The 20835-nt window shown below is 43.6% G+C and overlaps 3 protein-coding genes across 9 annotated transcripts in view; 2 read left to right on the forward strand and 1 right to left on the reverse strand.

Moving 5' to 3' along the window:
• ACLY (ATP citrate lyase) overlaps positions 1 to 1493 on the forward strand; it is a 44612-nt gene extending 43119 nt beyond the window's left edge. For all 7 annotated transcript variants that reach the window (XM_055315254.1, XM_055315260.1, XM_055315238.1 and 4 more), the window contains 2 exons: positions 70 to 146; positions 523 to 1493. In XM_055315254.1, the coding sequence (XP_055171229.1) occupies positions 70 to 146; positions 523 to 617 (172 nt within the window). In that variant the 3' untranslated portion in view covers positions 618 to 1493. The remainder of the gene's footprint in view (positions 1 to 69; positions 147 to 522) is intronic.
• A 1400-nt stretch (positions 1494 to 2893) lies between these two features.
• On the forward strand, positions 2894 to 10526 carry KLHL11 (kelch like family member 11). The gene is made up of 2 exons (XM_055315191.1): positions 2894 to 3617; positions 7892 to 10526. Exons 1-2 carry the CDS (start codon positions 3073 to 3075, stop codon positions 9471 to 9473), a joined length of 2127 nt encoding a protein of 708 aa, XP_055171166.1. The 5' UTR covers positions 2894 to 3072; the 3' UTR covers positions 9474 to 10526.
• Positions 10527 to 10623: 97 nt separating this feature from the next.
• Positions 10624 to 20287, reverse strand: KLHL10 (kelch like family member 10). The gene is made up of 5 exons (XM_055345554.1): positions 20094 to 20287; positions 17628 to 18117; positions 16277 to 16894; positions 14795 to 14944; positions 10624 to 14567 (listed from the first exon to the last, which is right to left on the reverse strand). Exons 1-5 carry the CDS (start codon positions 20285 to 20287, stop codon positions 14193 to 14195), a joined length of 1827 nt encoding a protein of 608 aa, XP_055201529.1. The 3' UTR covers positions 10624 to 14192.
• Between the last annotated feature and the right edge of the window lie 548 nt (positions 20288 to 20835).

Raw genomic sequence — 20835 nt, forward strand, 5'->3', positions numbered from 1 at the left:
GTATTGTCTGTGGGGAGGAGGGTGGTCATGTGAGCCTTTTTAAAACCACAGGTTGATTGTGTGTTGCAGGGAGGAAGCTGATGAATATATTGACATTGGAGCTCTCAATGGCATCTTTGTGCTGGGAAGGAGTATGGGCTTCATCGGTGAGTTGGTAGTTGTTGCTGTTATTAAGAATTCAGTTTGATTTGGTTCCCTCCCCATGGTTCATCTGGAACACTTAACCTATGTGGGAAGTTTCTACATGTCCTATTATCTTCATCATTGTCCCTAATCCTTCCTTTCGTACTTTAACTTCCCCCTTTATCTTTATTCCTTTGTTCTTGGAAATGACTGCTAGCCCAGGAAAACAATGAAATCTGACGGTTGCCTTTTACCCAGGCTGTCATCCACCTATGCAGTAGATCTGGATTTACTTCGTTTTTTTTGTATTAGATTTCTCATCCTTATCCTCTCCCGCTTGCCAGACTTTTAACAGACTCACCAACTCTTAACAACAAAGATGCCTTTGCTCCATTTCAGGACACTATCTCGATCAGAAGAGGCTGAAGCAGGGGCTTTATCGTCACCCTTGGGATGATATTTCATATGTTCTTCCGGAACATATGAGCATGTAACTGAGCCAGGAACCCTATTGCAGTAAAGTGAAGACAAGAACTCCTCCCCTGGGAAACTGCGTACAGACAGCCGGCACTGGAGCTTGCTATAGGATGGGCCTGGAATGTAAACAGCTTTTGATGTCCAGGCACCGAAGACAGCCACAGGCTAACTCTGGTCAGTCCACACAAAGAAGCTTAGTACTTTTTTTGTAAGCATAGAATAAAAACCAAGCCAATAAATTGTGACATTTGCTCTGGTACCTGCTGTATTTATTATATGGAAGCATCTAAGCACTGTAAGGATAGTGTTTTTCCTCGTTGTAGGATATTAGGATGTTGCTTTCTTCTTTCTATTAGTTAAAAAAAAATTTTTTCCCTCAGAGGAAGGGAATGAAACTTTTAAGACCTCAAGACACTATCAATTGAAAACATCCCTAATGTCTTACTTTTCCACTTCTCTCTCTTCCTCCTATAAACCGAAGAGTGTTGTGTTAAACTGATTTTTAAAGATCTGTTGATGTGTTATGTGTTAAGGGTTTGTTTGGTATCTCACCGAAATGTTCTATGTTGCAGACCAAACTCTCCTTATGTCAAGGGGATGGGACCATTGCATCCTTAGCCATTGTCACAAAATACATGGAATAGTAATTTAAAATGTAAAGTTGTAACATACATATGTTTAAAACAAACGCAAAGTGAAAAGCTGTGAAATGTCTCATGTCTTTCGTTCTCCGTATTTATGCAACCGATTTATCAGTCTGTTACTGAAGTGTGGGTTCAACGATTTGTCTCCAGCCACTTTGCATCTGTAATCCACCAAGATTCTGGGAGCTGCCACCTCAGTCTCTTTTCTGTATTATCAGTTTGGTTTCAATAAACTATCTAGTAACAAGACATACTACTGTCTCGTGTCCTCTGTGTCCTTTCCTCTGTATTCTTTTGAACTATACTTTCTAATGGTTTTACTACATGTCATTTTTTAAAATGTTCATCCACTTTTTCACACACAGAAAATAACTAATCAAAACACTAGCTTCAGGGCAGCCCGGGTGGCTCAGGGGTTAAGCACTGCCTTCAGCCCAGGGCCTGATCCTGGAGACCTGGGATCGAGTCCCACGTCAGGCTCCCTGCATGGAGCCTGCTTCTACCTCCGCCTGTGTCTCTGCCTCTCTCTCTGTGTCTCTCATGAATAAATAAATACGATCTTAAAAACAAACAAAAAAACCCACTAGCTTCAAAGGAAACCACCCCCCATGCGCACATACCCCTGCCAGGGGCTCCTGGCTGGCTCAGTTGTTGGAGCATACGACTGGATCTCAGGATTTTTTTTTTAATTTTTATTTATTTATGATAGTCACACACACAGAGAGAGAGAGAGAGAGAGGCAGAGACACAGGGAGAGGGAGAAGCAGGCTCCATGCACCGGGAGCCTGATGTGGGATTCGATCCCGGGTCTCCAGGATCGTGCCCTGGGCCAAAGGCAGGTGCTAAACCGCTGCGCCACCCAGGGATCCCTGGATCTCAGGATTGTGAGTTTGAGGCCCACCTTGGGTATACTAAAAAATAAAACTAGAAAAATTATGAACAAATAAAAACTCCATCTTCTCCCCTCAATCTGTACCACTCCCTTTCTTAGTGAATAGGAACCAAGCTCTACTCAGATACTCAAGCCACAGAGAGTCCTCCTTTTCTACTCCCCTTCTCTCTGGTTGCCACCTCCTAGGGATCTTATCCTTTCATTATCCCTCTTATCTACCCATATCTCCTCTTTTAACTAGTGCCACTTTTTCATTATTTCTAGAGCCACCAGTGATATTTTAAAACATGCATCTGAGCCACTCCCTTGCTTAAAACCCCAAAGTAGCTTTTATTCATCTTTTTAACAAGTATGCATGGAACAGTAAGTATGAATCAAACCCTACGTAAAACACAAGCATCTCGTTTAATCCTCACAGCCATCTCCCAGCGTAGATACTATTCCATTTTAAGAAGATAGATTAGATCAGAGGCACTGAGTGACTTCTCACCCTCATCCACTTACTTGGGGCTCGGTCTCAAGCCTTTTTTTTTTTTTCTTTTCTAATGTTTACTCTAAATCCATGCTAACTCTAAAAATCCACTGTTGCCACCCGAGACACTAACAATGGGTGGTGGTCCGGGGTGGCTCCTGTTCTACGCCACGGCCACGAGGAGCATGCCTTCGTGAAGGGGAAGGAGACAAGCCGCGCGCGCACACACACACGCACACACACACAACCCACAGAAACGCGGGTGGGACGTCTGCGGACAGCAGCACCGTGGAGCCCTGTCCAAGGTGGGACGGGCAGCTCCGGGCGGGGGGCGGCCGCGCGTGCGCACACCCGCGGCGCCGGCTCCGCCCCGCGCCCACTATTTATTCCCAGAATCCCTCTGTGTCGCACCAGAACGGCTGGATCGTTCCGAGACTGCGGAGGTCGGGCGCGGCGGCGTCAAGATGGCGGCGGCGGCAGTGGCTGCGGCGGCGGCGGCGGCGGCGGCCGCGTCTCTGCAGGTGCTGGAGATGGAGAGCATGGAGACGGCCGCCGCCGGCTCTGCAGGGCTGGCCGCCGAAGTCCGAGGCAGCGGCACGGTGGACTTCGGGTCTGGGCCCGGCATCTCTGCAATGGAGGCGAGCGGGGGCGATCCGGGCCCGGAGGCCGAGGATTTCGAGTGCAGCTCTCACTGCTCAGAGCTGTCCTGGAGGCAGAACGAGCAGCGGCGCCAGGGCCTCTTCTGCGACATTACCTTGTGCTTCGGCGGCGCGGGAGGCCGCGAGTTCCGGGCCCACCGTTCGGTGCTGGCCGCCGCCACCGAGTACTTCACGCCCCTGCTCTCGGGCCAGTTCTCGGAGTCCCGCTCGGGCCGGGTGGAGATGCGCAAGTGGAGCTCTGAACCCGGGCCCGAGCCCGACACGGTGGAAGCCGTTATCGAATACATGTACACCGGGCGCATCCGCGTCAGCACGGGCAGCGTGCACGAGGTGCTGGAGTTGGCCGACAGGTAGGCGGGATGCGGAGGGCCGCGCGCCGGGCCGTGGAGATGCTCGCCCGCCGAGGGCCGCGTCCGTGGAGGAGACCGGAGGCAGTGCCTCCGGGGGGGCCCCGAGGGGATGCGTTTGTTCGATACTTCTGGAGCGTCTGTTGTGCGCTCTGGGGCAGCCACTGCGCTGGGTACTGAAGATGCAGCCGGCCCGTCTGACGAGGGCGCCCTGCTCTTGGGGAGCTCAGATTCCAGGTGGAGGGACAAAGGCAATGAAAAAGAAAGTCTGCGTGTAATCAGTGCTGTGTTGACATTTGAAAAGGATGAAAGGATAGTGATTGGGTAGAGGAAAGACCTTTCTGAAGAGGTGACATTTAAACCGACCTCCAAACGATGGGAAAGACCTATTGTGCAAAGATGGGAAATGAGCATTCCAGGCAGATGGCTCAAAGGCCCTCATGCAGGACCCAGTTTAGCTTAAAGAACTAAAGGAAATATCCAGTGGAGCTGGATCCAGTGGGTGAAGGGTCTGTGAAATGCATTGAAATAAAGGAGTTTGATGATTTTTTTTTTTTTTTTTTTTTTTTTTTTACTGTGGTGGGAAGCTGGGTGAAGAAATTTTCTGATTTGATTATTTTTAAAGATGATTCTGCTGCTGTGAGAAATGGACTGAAGGGTATAGGAATGGAGGCTTCAGAGACTGGTTAGGAGGCAGGTGAATGCCATTTTTAGAGACGTCTGTTGTGGCAGTATTGTGTTACAGGTACATTATTTTAACGAATACCTATTGAGTGCCTGTGATGCGACAGACACCGGGTTCTCAGATGCTAGGAATTCAGTGGTGAACAAAACAGACAAAAGTCCCTTTCCTCATTGCACTTACCTTGGTAGATGGACAAGTAAAGTGAATAGGTGTCAGATTGTTACAATTTTGATGAAAAAACACAGCATGGTAAGGGCATATAGAAAGTGCTGGTGGAGAGGAATTGTGTTTTTTAATTGGGTACAGAGAGAATGCCTAATGAAGAAGACATTTTGCAAAGAACCAAAGGAGATGAGGTAAAGAGTGTTTCAGGTAGGGAGCACAGGTGGAAAGGCCACGAGGTGGAGCTTATCTGGATGTTAGAGAATAGTGGGAGGCCAGTGTGGCTAGATCAGATGGATGCAGATAGAGAGGGGTGGGAGAGACCCTTCAGAGTGGTAATGGGGATGGATCTAGATTCCATGCAATTCAGATTCCAAAGGGTTTGCGGTCTGTGGAAGGACTCCCAACTCTTACTCTGAATGAGATGGGAAGGTTTAGGGGAAGAGGAATGATGCAGTCTGATTTGAAGAATTTTACTTTGGGGGCCGAGGAACAATGCAGTCTGATTTGAAGAATGTACTGTGTTGAAAAAAGAATGGGGTGGTGGGGAAGGAGCTCCTGGGGCAGAAGCAGAGAGATGAGGTTGTTGGAATGGTGGTAGAGGCTTGGATCAAAGAAAAGTAAAGGTGAGTAGTGCGTCAATTCCAGATATGTTTTGAGGGTATAAGGGACAAATTTGCTGATGGGTTTGATGTAGAGTGTAAGGGAAAAGACTGCTAGTTTTTTTATCCAAGCAGTTGGAAAGATGGAGTTATTATTAAGATGTGGAAGAGTGTAGGAAAGCAAGTTTGGGAAGATCAGGAGTTTGGTTTTGGTCCAGGAAATGTCTGAGTAGGCAGTTGGATATAAGAACATTAGGAGAGATTGGGAGGAATAAGGCATGTCATATAGATTGTAATCTCATATCATGAGATAGGATGAAATTACTTAGGAAGAGAGTGTAGACGTAGAAGGGACAGGATTGAACCTTGGGGTTCCAAAAGATTAGAGGAACCAGCAGAGGAGATGGGTCACACAGAAGCCTTAGAAAAGGGTGTAGAGGAGGGAGGGGGTAGCCAATCAAGTCAACTTTGTCAACCATAGTAGATGATTGGATTTGACAGTAATAGAGGTCCTTGATGGCATTAACAAGAGCCATTTAAGTCTTCCTTTAAAGAGGGTCAGAATAATGATACACATGGAAATGTTTGGAGAAGAGTCAGGGGAGGTTGTTTTCTCCCTTGTAAGATAGGAGATACTAGAGCTTGTTTGTGTGCTGGAAAAAAAAAAGACGAATCCGTGGAAGAGGAGAAATTGATGTTACAGAAATGGGGGAATAATTGCAGGAGCAAAGTCCTTAAAACCAAGAATGGGACAGAATCCGTGTTTAAAATGGAAAAGTTGAAAAAATAAATAAATAAAATAAAATGGAAAAGTTGGGCAGCCCCGGTGGCGCAGCGGTTTAGCGCCGCGAGCAGCCCGGGGTGTGATCCTGGAGACCCGGGATCGAGTCCCGCATCGGGCTCCCTTCATGGAGCCTGCTTCTCTGCCTGTGTCTCTGCCTCTCTTTCGCTCTCTCTGAATAAAGAAATAAATAAATCTTTTAAAAATAAATAAATAAATAAATAAATAAATAAATAAATAAATAAATAAAATGGAAAAGTTGGACTGGGAAGGCAGAGTGCAGGCAGATTGACCGGGGGGAGATGATGTTTCCGTCTGATTGCTTTTCTCCAAGCACAGGGGTGGGTCATTCATTAGAAGGTGAGAAAAGATGGGTGCAAGTATAAAGATTTTGCTTATTTTATTATTTCAAAGCAAAACGGTGAGGGGCAGAGGGAGAAGCAGACTTCCCATTGACTAGAGAGCCTGACATGGGGCTTGATCCTAGCTGAAGGCAGATGCTTAACCAACTGAGCCACCCAGGGACCCCAAGATGAAGGCACGTATAGATCTGAGAGAGGGAGGTTTGTTGAATGAAAATGGATGAACATGGTCATTGCACTCACTCAAGCTGTGTTTGTGTCTGTCATGTGGTCTTGTTTTTCCATCCCCCCCCCTTTATAGGGGGAATTGGAGGTGAGGAGAGAAGGCCCCAGGCAATTTTCTTAAAACTCTTAACTTCTCTCCATCTGTCAGCTGCTTGAGCAGCTGCCTTGTGTTAGGCACTGTTTTAAGTGCCTTGCAACCATCACATCTAATCTTACGCATCAGTTCTGAGGCAGCATCCCTCTCCTTACCACCCATATACTCCGTTGATGATACCTTCCTTCAAGGGTACTTACAAGGAAATAACAGGAAGTGCCCAGCACATGACGAAGGCCTGGTATATGATATCTGTTGTTTTCATAGAGCAGTGTTTCCAAACACCCTATCCAAGGGAATATGTGTCAAATGTATTTGGGTGAGCAGACAGCTTCTACTCCGCTACATGCCAAACCACTTTCATACATTTGTTATTGTTGTTTGAGGTTGCATTGCCACTCCTACTTTTAATGAGAACCCATCTCAGGCTGCACCCTCAAAGCACCACCCCCTGCCCCTATCATCTGCTGCCCAAGGAGAAAACTCTGGTGAAAAGATTAAAATCTCTTGACACAAGGCCTCTACTGATGTTCCTTCTGATATTTGAGGAAACAGCCTCCCAGGAGCCACAGTTCCTTTACCATGTAGTTAAGGCTCAATAAAGTCTCTTCCTTCAGAGATCCTGCCTCATTGAAGAAAAGGCTAGTGACTGACGGGATTAGGACAGGAATAGCATAGACAAATTAGGATTGGGATTTGCCTTTGCTAATAAAAATAAAGTGTGGGACTATTGTATTTTTTTATTAATTTTTAAATTTTAATTCCAGTATAGTTAGCATACAGTGTTATATTAGTTTCAAGTGTACAACATAGTAATTCAACAATTCTATACGTTACCCAGTTCTCATCACGGTAAGTGCACTCCCCAGCCCCCATCACCCATTACAACCTCCCTCCTCCCCTATGGTAACCATCAGTTCTCTATAGTTAAGAGTCTGTTTCTTGGTTTGTATCTTTCTTTTTTTTTCCTTTGCACATTTGTTTTGTTTCTTAAATTCCACATAAGAGTGAAATCATATGTATTTGCCTTTCTCTGACTATTGTACTTTATTAAAGGATATGTTCCAGAAAAACCTTACATTATGAAGAACTCTCCATTGTGTATATATGATACATTATATGTATCATATATAATTGTATATAGACTATATAATACAAATAATTTAAAGTATATATAAAGATGACTATGCTTTTAAATATACTTTGCAGCATAAAAATCCGTTTTAATTTGGGGGGATTTGTCTTTTTTCAAATGTTGGGTGTAAATTAAGATGAAGCTTACCATTTTAATTTGTATAATTCAGATGTTCTCAAAATGCAACCACATAAAATATGCACATTTGAAAATTATTTTTCTTGATTTTAGGTTCCTTTTAATTCGTTTAAAAGAATTTTGTGGAGAATTTCTCAAGAAGAAACTTCATCTCTCTAATTGTGTGGCCATTCATAGCTTAGCTCACATGTATACCTTGAGCCAACTTGCACTGAAAGCTGCCGATATGATACGGAGAAATTTCCACAAAGTAATTCAGGATGAGGAATTTTATACTTTACCTTTCCATCTCATTCGAGACTGGCTGTCAGACTTGGAAATTACGGTTGATTCTGAAGAGGTTCTCTTTGAAACAGTTTTGAAGTGGGTTCAGAGAAATGCTGAAGAGAGAGAAAGATACTTTGAAGAACTTTTTAAATTGCTCAGATTATCCCAGATGAAACCTACTTACCTTACTCGGCATGTCAAACCAGAGAGGCTGGTGGCCAATAATGAAGTTTGTGTCAAATTGGTGGCTGATGCAGTAGAGAGGCATGCTCTGAGAGCTGAGAACATACAGTCTGGCACCTTCCAGCATCCCGCTTCTCATGTCTCATTATTACCTCGCTATGGGCAAAACATGGACGTGATCATGGTTATTGGAGGCGTGTCAGAAGGAGGGGATTATTTAAGTGAATGTGTGGGATATTTTGTCGATGAGGACAGATGGGTAAACCTGCCCCATATTCATAATCACCTTGATGGACATGCTGTTGCAGTAACAGAGTCCTATGTGTATGTTGCTGGATCAATGGAACCAGGGTTTGCTAAAACTGTGGAAAGATACAACCCAAATTTGAATACATGGGAACATGTTTGTAGTCTGATGACGAGGAAGCATTCTTTTGGGTTAACAGAGGTCAAAGGGAAGCTCTACAGCATAGGAGGACATGGCAACTTTAGTCCTGGCTTTAAAGACGTGACTGTTTATAATCCTGAGCTTGATAAATGGCACAACTTGGAATCAGCACCAAAGATTCTTCGAGATGTCAAAGCGCTAGCCATTGAAGACCGGTTTGTGTACATTGCTGCCCGCACTCCTGTGGACCGGGACACAGAAGATGGATTAAAGGCTGTAATTACTTGCTATGATACTGAGACTCGACAGTGGCAAGATGTGGAATCTTTGCCACTTATTGACAATTACTGCTTTTTCCAAATGTCCGTGGTCAATTCAAACTTTTATCAGACAGCATCATGCTGTCCTAAGAGTTATTCTTTAGAAAATGAAGAGGCAGTAAGAAAAATTGCCAGCCAAGTTTCCGATGAGATCCTTGAAAGCTTACCTCCAGAAGTCCTAAGCATTGAAGGAGCAGCTATCTGCTATTACAAAGATGACGTTTTCATTATTGGAGGCTGGAAAAACAGTGATGATATTGACAAACAGTATCGGAAAGAAGCCTACCGATACTGTGCTGAAAGAAAGCGGTGGATGCTTCTTCCTCCCATGCCACAGCCACGTTGTAGAGCCACAGCTTGCCATGTGAGAATTCCATACCGGTACTTGCATGGCACACAGAGATATCCTATGCCTCAAAACTTAATGTGGCAGAAGGACCGGATCAGACAAATGCAAGAAATACATCGGCACGCCCTAAACATGCGACGAGTGCCGAGCTCTCAGATTGAATGCTAGGTTCTCTAATAGGTGCAGCTTAAAACAGTTGTACCTGTTTCATGAGGCTGAGGATACCCAGACTGTTACTTGAAAAAGTATGTCGATAACTTATTTTCTACCTAAACTGATTATTGCCCCATATAAAGGAAATATAGTTAAAAACTGAAGAATGGGAAACTCGATTTAATATGTGGTAACTTTTGTTGGTTTGCAGTCTTTTTCTGTCTTTGGTTTGTGTGGATATGCTGGCTTAATGAGATCTTATTAATGACAAGTGGAAAAACCAAGTATAGTCACTTGGGTGTTTTTCTGCCAACAAGTTAAAACTCCTTTGTCTTAGGGACTGTTTTGAACATGCTTTAAGCAACAATTTTATTTGCACATTTACTTTGATATTCCTTTTTATTTTATTTCCTGAATGGCCGATTTTGAAAAGGGCAGAATATGCATTGAGCCCTCATCTGCAGGAGGTATGTGCAATAGTGATACTGAGATTTGAAGGGAAAAGCACAATATTTCAGCAAGATGATTTCAGAAGATTTGCATTGATATTTTGTTGTATGTGCTTATCTAGAAGTGCTAGTTTATTTCTAGAGGAGATGACTGATGAGAAATTTGTGATTGGCTCATTTTTAAAATTTTTTCATTCTTCAGCAACTGTTACAGGCATGGAGCCATCACTTTGAGATGATGGTAGTTGACAAGAATATTGATCTTTAGCTGATTGATTTAATACAGAGGAAGTTATATATGTGAAATTTGTTTCTTTAAGGAGAAAAGTATTGTAGACTGAGCAATCAAAGGCATTAAAACATTTAAATGCTTTTTTCAGGAGTCGCAGGTTTATTTGAGGATAAGTTAATGAGTGTAAATGATGCCTATGACAATCAACACAATGCCTTCAGTTTTAAATTTTCCCCTAATGTATACTGTATAGAATCCTTATTCCTTTCTAAAAGAAACCTTTTCCAAATGCGAAGGAAGGTACAATTTAGAGAACTGTTGCTAAAGAGAAGCCGTATTGTTTCTCAGCCCTAGTTGTTCTAGTATTTTATCCAGTTGCCCTAGACTTTTATTTTTTTTTTTTTTTTTTTTTTTTTAAAGAATTTTTTTTTAATTTTTATTTATTTATGATAGTCACACAGAATGAGAGAGAGAGGCAGAGACATAGGCAGAGGGAGAAGCAGGCTCCATGCACCGGGAGCCTGACGTGGGATTCGATCCCGGGTCTCCAGGATCGCGCCCTGGGCCAAAGGCAGGCGCCAAACCGCTGCGCCACTCAGGGATCCCCTGCCCTAGACTTTTATTGGAACTTTGAACCTAGAATACCAAATTTAGGTACACCATTTTTTTTTTTTAAAGTTCTGATTCTTTCTCAGAACTTTTTTTTTTTTTTTTTTTAATTTTTATGATAGACATACAGAGAGAGAGACAGGCAGAGACACAAGCAGGCTCCATGCACCGGGAGCCCGACGTGGGATTTGATCCCGAGTCTCCAGGATCACGCCCTGGGCCAAAGGCAGGCGCCAAACCGCTGCGCCACCCAGGGATCCCCCTAGGTACACAATTATGTCTCTTAAAAATGTATTGCTTTAGTTATCTTTTATTTTTATGCATTCTTCTGATTCTCTAACACACTCCCAAGCTTTAGCCTAAAGGACTTCTGTTCTAATGGTTTGCAAAAGGGATCCATTATATGTTTGTTTTGGAATACCAATCTCCTTAGACATTCCAGAATGCAGTTCTGGAAGTTGAATTCGAAGTGCAGTGATTATTGTTTCCCTAGTCCATTATATTAGCCTCCTTATTATATCAAACATCAAAAGAAAAAAAAAGTACAGCCAGAAATATTGGCTCTCAATTTGCTGCAAGACTATTAGTATTTAGCTCTTGGACTGTATACTAAGAACTTCCCTGAAATTTCTAAATTAGCATCCCTGCCTAGGACAGTTTTTCAATAAATGTGTTGGAAATCTGCTTTAAAACCATTTCTTTTATTTATTTTTTTAATTTTTTATTTATTTATGATAGTCACAGAGAGAGAGAGAGAGAGAGAGGCGCAGAGACACAGGCAGAGGGAGAAGCAGGCTCCATGCACCGGGAGCCCGATGTGGGATTCGTTCCCGGATCTCCAGGATCGCGCCCTGGGCCAAAGGCAGGCGCCAAACCACTGCGCCACCCAGGGATCCCTAAAACCATTTCTTTTAGATTGGAGTGGAGGTAGTAAACTTCAAGTCCTGTTTCTGTAGGAGGATATATTATCCTATGCCACCTCCTCCATTTTATCAATTTCCATTTGTAGTTATTTTGATAAAAGCCATTTCTGAGAAGTGCTAATTCTGAGTTGAGAGAGGTCTATGCAAGTGAGACAGAAAAGCTCATTGAGTAATATTCTCCTCTCTGATAGATGCCGCTAGCTATCAGACTTCCTTTTCTTGGTGATGGTGAAATAATTCAGTAGTGCACTACAATGGCAGTTTCTCTCCAGAAGGTGTGATGTAAGATTTTTGGATCTTATCTCGGAGTTGTCTTCTGAGACCATCATTACCAAGTTATTTGGGGGGTGGTCTTTTTTCACGTGATGTGACACATTCTAACTCCTCTTAAGATTTAGGTATAATCTGGTTTTGAAAACTTGATTGAAACTGTTGTTTTTTAACTCAGCAGGCAGCCTAGGCCATGGCTGAAAAGAAGTGGTAAGTCCTTCCTTGCATGATGATGTGTGCAGGTTTTCCTGACAACTCAATTTCTAATTTTCATATTTGAATTCACGTGTGACTTCACATCAATAACTTGTGTTTCTGAAATATCCTAACTAACTTGTTAATAAGGAAGGAAACCAGATTTGCTTAAATCTGTTCAAGGCTGACATTCTGAAATCTAAACTGGAAATAACTTTCAGAGTATTTGGAAAGGTTCTGACTATAACCAGCCTAATGGCTTTTTGGGAAGGAAATTTCCTTTTTGATGAAAACTTAGAGTGTGTTTGGTAATTTAAGCAGTTAAAAATATAGCTTTAAAAAAGACAGCATGTTTTCAAGCAAACCTGTTGTTGTTACTGTTGCTTTTGTTTATGTTTTGTGAAAGGAAAAGACAAGAATTGATTATACCAAAAAATAATACCTATACATAATTTTGAGTGCTACTTATATCTTAGAATGGATATCCTTTAATTATACCTACCACACCATGGTATACAAAAAAAAAAAAGAAATCTGTGATATACATTGAGAATGTCAGTCATGAGCTTAGTGTTTAAGTAATACATCTCACTTGCAGTTGTTTGCATGATTAGTCTTGTATATCTTGATATCCAACTTTGCTTTTGTTGTGCCGATTCAGAAATATTTTGCAAAAAAAAAAAAAAAAAACCTCAAAATTCATTGACATCAGTTTTGTTTTGATCACTTAGTTTTATATAGTATTGTTGGGACCAAAAACTTTTAAAATACTGACTTTTTAAAAAAATACAGAACAGAGGTTTGAAGATGGAAAGATAGTGTTTGTCAAAGATTTGTGTGCTTTTTTTAAACTCTTCAGGCTGCTGGTAAGACATTTTCTAGGGCACACTTTTTTCTTGTTTCTGGACTAGTGTAGCATGTGGTATGTTTACTTCATTCTCTGCTTTATAGTTCTAATAAGACACTATTCTGTAGGTAGACAAGTAAGCTAAATTGTATATTTTAGTTACTTGGCCTAATCAAGCATAACTAAAGGGACTTTTTTTGTACTTTCCTCAAATTAAGCTTAAATAAAAAGGGTATATTGGCCACACTTCCTGTCTTTTGAAAGTCCACAGAATTGTGAAGCAAGTTCTCTGCCTCCACTAGAAAAATAGGGTACTTACTGGTTGCCATTTAACTGTAGAATACTTGAGAAACAAACAGTTCAGTCTCTCCTTTAATTGTCAGACATTTTGGCACGGTCCATCACTCCAGTTTGTCACTTTCTTGAGAATGTCCGTTTTTGTTGTTATAATGCCTACATTATAACGTGTTCTTGTCATTGGAAACAAAACAGCTCCTAGTTGAGTAATACAGTAACAATAACATAATATAGTAGTCATCTTGCTTCAAGGAACTTAATTAGGTAGCCAAATAACTGCTTTGTTGATTACCTTGGTAGGGCTTTTGTCTTACTCTCCGAGCATCACTACGGATGTCTGACATTGAAGCACATACAGTAGAGCACTTGTTAACTTAATCCTCCTGCATAATGCATTTGTGAAAAATTAAACTTGCTAGATGTTTGAAGATGATGATCCATGTGCCTAGGGCTCATTGAGTTATTTGTAAAATACATATTTAGGTCAAGTTGACACACAGTGAGTTTTTTGGGCTATCAGTATCCAAGCCCCTACTCTACTGAAAATTTAATCTTGGCTCTCTCCCTTAAAGTCAGAGGAGATGTAGAATTTAGGATGCTTTGAGACATTACATTGTAAAATAGCTTGTTTTATGTTCCTGAAGGTATCTCGTTCTGTGTTGACGCTATTGTCTCAATGTAAGTTACAAATAAACGTATTTCTTTAGAGCTGGTTTGCACTGTTTTTTTTCCTTTTTCATGATGCACTGTTGGATATAAATGCTTTCTACCTTTCCTCTTACTCCCTCCTTCAACCCTTGGCTCCCTTAAGTTGAACATTTTCCAGTACTCTTACAAGTTTAAACACTGTATTTATTTAAAAAAAGAAGTAATTCTTATTGCTTAGACTCTTTATTAGCTAAATGAAGAGGCTCATACAGGTAGGGTACTTGTCGAAGCGGAGTACTTTACTTCATCTCGCAGTGCTAATCCTGTGAAGTTGTCCCGTCTAGCTGCATATTCCCCGACGTTGGCCAGCCCTGGCACCACACAGCAGCTCAGAGCACTGCGGTAGATGCTCATGTCATGGGCGTCATACCACTCGTCCGTCTTTTCGTCATAGCACTCCACGTTAAAGGTGGTAGTGAAGCCATTAAAGCCGCCCACCACAAACAAGAGGTCGTCTACCACCTCGATGCCAAAATTGCTACGAGGATTAAACATAGTGGGGATTGTACGCCAAGTATTAGCCACTGGGCTGTAGGCTTCTGCACTCCTAAGTCGATTTGCTCCATCAAAGCCACCTACCTATGGATGCAAGGGAAACATGGTTGACTGTTAGCCATTACTTCTGTTCAACAAGGAAGAGGTCTTCTTTGAGGGTGGGGGTGGGGAACCAGTGATTTCATACCTCCCTCTTTCCACTGTTTTCCACAGAAAAAAATGCTTTTCAAATGCTTACCAATAAAAGCACAAACCTATTTGTGAACAAAAAATCTAGGGTTATCGTTTTGTGTGGTACAAGATAAACTCACCGCATATACATGTTCTCCATAAGCAATTACACCTATTCCACTCCTCCTGCTTCTCATGGGTGCTATGACTGTCCACTGATTACTCTCAGTGTTGTACACTTCTGCTGTAAACAGACACTCATTTCCGTTAAAACCACCACATATGTAGACCTGTGTGAAGAGAGGCACAAGGGGGACACCTGGGTGGCTCAGCAGTTGAGCATCAGCCTTTGGCTCAGGGTGTGATCCCAAATTCCCCGGATCGAGTCCCACATTGGGTTCCTTGCGTGGAGCCTGCTTCTCCCTCTGCCTGTGTCTCTTCCTCTCTTTCTGTGTATCTCATGAATAAATAAACAAATACATAACATCTTAAAAAAATAATTACCTCTGAGGAGTAGAAAGTAACGGTATGTATGATGGGACCCTTCTGATGTCAGTCTGTACAATCTGTTTCTTTTTTCCGTGTATGCATATGTTGCTTTTTATTTTTATTTTTTTAAGATTTTGAGAGAGAAAACATGAGCAGGAGGATGGGCAGAGGGAAAGGGAGAAGCAAGCTCTCTTGATCCCAGGACTCCAGGATCACGACCCTAGCAGAAGGCAGACACTTAACCAACTGAGCCACCCAGGCACCCCAGGAACATGGGATCTTGACCTGAGCCAAAGGCAGACGCTTAATCAACTGAGCCACCCCATACATTGTTTTTAAAATATATATATATTTTTATTAATTTAAATTCAATTTGCCAACATACAGTATAACACCCAGTGCTCGTCTCATTACATATCCTCCTTAATGTGTGTCACCCAGTTAACCCTATCCGCCTACCCACCTCCCCTTCTTTTTTTTCTTTTTTTTTAAAGATTTATTTATTTACGATAGATATAGAGAGAGAGGCAGAGACACAGGAGGAGGGAGAAGCAGGCTCCATGCCGGGAGCCCGATGTGGGACTCCATCCTGGGACTCCAGGATCGCGCCCTGGGCCAATGGCAGGCGCTAAACCACTGAGCCACCCAGGGATCCCCCCACCTCCCCTTCTGCAACCCTTTGTTTCCCAGAGTTAGGAGTCTCTCATGGTTTGTCTTCCTCTCTAATTTTTCCCCAGTTTCCCCCTCTTCCCTTCCACTAATATTGCTTTTTATTTTTTAATGTAGTCTTTAAAAGATTTTATTTATTCATGAGAGACACAGAGAGAGGCAGAGACACAGGCAGAGGGAGAAGCAGGCTCCATGCAGGGAGCCCGATGTGGGACTTGATCCCGGGACTTCGGGATCACGACCTGAGCCAAGGACAGATGCTTAACCATTGAGCCACCCAGGTGTCCCTCATATTGCTTTTTAATGAGTAAAATTTTAAAGGATCATTACAAAGGGCCACTCAGTCATTTGAGGACAGTTAGTACTGCAAAGTGAGTATTGCCTCTTCTATTTTCCATCCATCCCCAAAAAACAAAGAAGAGCATTGCTTCTGGACATGTTCTTTTCCCCTTCCCCATTCTTACCTTCCCGTAGAGTGTTGTGGCACTTGCGTCGCTCCTCTGCTCGTGCATAGGGGCAATGAGCGTCCACTGGTTGGTCTCTGGCTCGTAACGTTCAGCAGTGTTGAGACGCACATAGCCGTCAAATCCTCCCATGGCATAAATGAAATTGCTGAGGACTGTCACGCTGACATAGCAACGTCGGGAGTGCATCGGGGCCACCTGATGCCACGTTTTCTTGACTGGGTCAAAACGCTTAACGCTATTGAAATAGTCTACACTATCGAACCCCCCAATGATATAAACGTAGCCTTTCAAATAGGCTGCCCCGTGGTAGGCACGGGGACTCTCTTCCTCACAAGTGACATTCACCCATCTGTCTGCCCGAGCATCATATGCCTCAATGGCATTAGTGGGGCTCCCACCACTCCAGCCACCAATTGCAAATAGAATGGCATAGGGCAGGCGGGGCCTGGTGAGTGGGTTGGTAAAGTCAGAATTAGAGGGTCCATTCATGTTTAGGTCATACATGGCCTTTAGGGCATTGATGATTACTGGCTTGCATTCCTCACTATCTTTGACATAGTCATTCATCTTCACATTGTTCATGAAGTACTCAGCATGCATTAGGGCTAAGCGAACCTAAGAAGGAAATACAGGAAGTCAGATGAGGTGAGGGTACCTGGAAAACCCATCTCCACAACTCCCTGTTTACAATCAGCCTTTGAATTGCAGCCCTTTGAACTACATATGAATATGCAGTCATATTTTGTTTTGTGTTTGAAATTTACAGCTCACAGTTTCAATATTTGCTTTTCAGAGGTGGCATACATTTGGATGCTGAGAATGAGCTAGATAGAAGGCACCTCAGTGGTCACAGAGCCAGCCCCCTCCTTGGCCACCAGGCAGTACTATTAGACCAGAGAAAGCTGTGGTGATTGTTCAGTCATTGAACATCTATGTTTCTCTATAAAATAACACAAATTAGCACCAAATGGCTGTAATTGTGTATAATACTCACAGTTTGGTGTCTAGTCCCACTTCTACCTGGGGTTTGGGGAAACTCACAGAATAAAAAAAGGGTGAACGGAAGGCCCTTTAGAATTCTTTTGAAGGCCTTGCCATCTCCTGCCCCACTGCCAGGGAGAATTTTGGTCAAAGAATATAAGTGGGGTGGAAGCAACTAGCAATGCCAAGGGCAAAGAAAACTGCAAAATTCCACAGAACAGTAGGCGATGCCTTCTATACAAGTGTATGTAAATACAGCCCCCGGAATCTGCCAAACATCTGAATATGGCTCTTCGCATAGTCCCTCCGGGATTAATGAACCCAACATGAGCAATTAAGCATCCCACAAAAAATAACTAAACTTGACCTTGGGAAGCAAAACTGAAATATGCTGCTTCCTATTTTGGGAGTCATGAGAAATCCATTTTAAAATGGCCTCAAATACAGCGTCTTCTTGTTTGACGTTGAGCTCATCTTTCTCAATGATATCTTTCAGCTCAGTGACTGAGAGCTCTAAAAACTCAGCCGAGACCTTCACCATCTCCTCAAAGTTGTGCAGTATGAACATATAGGCCTTCTGCCTCAGCTCGGGACAGTAGTAGTAGTCCGTGAATTTGCAGATGCCAATACAGTTATCCAAACACAGCTCCGACTTGAGGAACTCACAGCAACCCCTGACGATACCCATGATGTTAAATTGGTCTGCGGCTGCCAGCAGCTTCTCCACGTTGTCCGGTGTGATCGGGACGGTCCGGGTGTATGCATATTCAATAATCAGCTTCATCATGTCAGGGGAAATGCCAGGAATGTTGTATACCTTCTTTTCAGTGTTGTTCCAGCCACTTGTAAACAAAGCTCTGGAAGAAAGAGAGAAACTAGCAGCCACTGAAACATTTCTCTCCAGTTTGCCAGGTTCTCCCTCCCCACCTTTTGTTTTTGTTGAGGAGAGTTTGGACATTTCCCAAATAGTGCATGGTGAGTAGCCTGGAAATAGATGGGTAGGAGGGAGTCAGACCTGTGTCTATTCTATCTGAATCTTGCTTAAGGGAATTAAGCTTAAGCAATATGCTTTTTAAATAAGTACCATTCAATCAACACACACTCAGGATCTGATGGCTCCTCACTGCTTACTGCTACCTCCTTGGTCCAAGCCACCATCATCTCCTGCCTAGATGATTGGGACTAACCTCTGAACAGATCTCCCTGCTTTTGCCCTTCGATGCTGCCAGAGTTTACCGTCATACCCCAACCACCTTACGAGTTTACATACCCCTTGCACCCTAAACTTTCCACCGACATCCCTTCTTACTCAGAGTAAAATACAAAGTCCTTCCCAGGGAGTACAAAAGTCCTCTAAGATCTGGACCAGTAATACCTCTCTGGCCACTTCCTCCCACCTTTCCCCTCCTTCCGTTCCAATCCCACTGGCCTTGCTTGCCTTGAATACACCATAGGTGCTTCATTTTTGGTCCTTTGTACATGCTGCTGCCTTGGCCCAGAAGGCTCCCCATTGCAGATCTCCATATTTCTCACTCCCACATCCCCCTTAAAGTCTTTGCTCAAGGGACACCTGGGTGGCTCAGTGGCTGAGCATCTGCCTTTGCCTCAGGGCATGATCCCAAGTCCTGGGATCAAGTCCCATATCAGGCTCCCCACAGGGAGGCTGCTTCTCCCTCTGCCTATGTCTCTGCCTCTCTCTCTGTGTCTCTCATGAATAAATAAAATCTTAAAAAGTCTTTGCTCAAATGTCACTTTATCAGCAAACATCATCCTATTTAAAATCGCCACCCTCCTCTCCCTACTTTCCCTTTTTCTCCCTAGCACTTATGATCTGCTATTTTTTATGTATTGAGTGCCTATTCCTCCTCCTAGGAGGTGAACTTCATGAGGACACAAATGTTTATCTCTACTTGTTTTATTTCTAGTACCTCGGATAGTGCCTGTCACAAAATAGGGACTCGGTAAATAATTATTGACAGTGTACTATTCCAGAACTATTTATTGGGCTCCCACTGTATAGCTAGGTACTATTTTTTTGGGTGTTGAATAAGACAGAAGTCCCTGCTCTAACAAATTTTTGCTTCCTTTTTCTAGGTGGCTTCAGGGAATATGGGCTTGGAAATCAGAGATTCTTCTCTAGAGCAGGAGTTTGTGAACTTACAGCCTCTGGGCCAGATTTGGCCTGCCTCTTGTTTTTTGTACCACCTACGAGCTAATAATGTTTTTTTACCTTTTTTTTTTAGAGAGAGAGAGAGAGAGAATGGGCTGGGGGGCAACAGATGGGGGCACATTTATCATATCTTCATTGGAATTGATTACTCAAACATTTTAAGCTCATGAACAAGATAGCTCTGCCACTTTCTAGGTTACAGTGTTGTGGCCCAAACTCCCTTTATCTTCTGATAAACATTTCCTTGGTGCTTTCCTGCATCGTCCTTCCCATCTGCTCCATCCTTGTTAATTTATCACCCTGTTTGAGATAGTCTCTATTGGGATGGGGGCACGAGGGGCAGCTGAAGTGGCACCTGTCATCTAGGTTTAAGTAGGAAATCCAGTATGGGTGTCCAACCTTCCCAAAGGTTGGTTTGGGTGAGAATCAAAGGAAAAAAGCACCTGGCCCACCAACAGTTGGTTGAAATCCAGTTGAAAAGCAGAGAGGAGGCTCTGGCCCTAGTTGTACCTCTTCCGAAGACAAAGCCAGGCCACAGGAACCCCGAGTTTTTGACAGTGTCCCTAACTTAAGATGGTAGGGGGTGGGAAACATGAAATGAACCAAATGTCTCAAAAGGAGCCCCAGTCCCCTTTTTGGCTGAGCCTGGCCACCCTGTTATACCTAAAGTAGGAACTGCAGCTACAGAGGATGTTCTTGTGGGCATTGAACTCAAAGCCATTGACCTTGATGACCACGTCGCAGAGCTTGCCCTCTAGCCTAAGCTCGTTGAAGATCTCACAGGTCATCGCACTCATCTTCCTCTCCATGTGAGGCTGGTGGAAACGTGTGGAGGCCGCCGTGCTCTCCATCTCCATGGCACCCTGGGACCAGCGGAGAGAGGCTGCTGTCCTAGGGTGTCGGGGAGGGTTGTGGGGGTCCCTTTAGCCTGCTGTTGCTCCTTTTCCCTACTACATCTTTCATATAGGGCCCATCAGGCAGCCCAAGTTCCAGAATCCTGGGCCTGCAATGAGATCACTCTCAGGATTGTGCTCTCGGGTTCTGGAACCCTCTCCTGTCTCCGTCCTCCTTCTTTCAACCCCCCCCCCCCACCATTCTGGCTGAATGGTCCCCCACACCTTCCAAGCCCTTGAATCTGGAGTGGGTCGTGACCATGACACCATATAAGAGTTTTTATCCATTCTAGCTCCTGTTGCCCACTTCAGTTGCCCAGTTCTGTATCCTGGTAGCATCATCTACCTTCTTCCACTGCTAGGCAGTGGCTCCCCAGACACTGAATTCAAGGAAACTGAGTCAGAGGAGGCAGAAGGAAGGGAAGCTGCCCGGGAGTTAATGCTGGCCCAGCTGTCCAGGGCCTTCCTGCGCTGCAGACTTGCGTTAGTGGCTCATGATCTTTTGCCATGAG

The sequence above is a fragment of the Nyctereutes procyonoides genome, unplaced genomic scaffold (assembly GCF_905146905.1).
Source record: "Nyctereutes procyonoides isolate TBG_1078 unplaced genomic scaffold, NYPRO_anot_genome, whole genome shotgun sequence".
Lineage (NCBI taxonomy): Eukaryota > Metazoa > Chordata > Mammalia > Carnivora > Canidae > Nyctereutes > Nyctereutes procyonoides.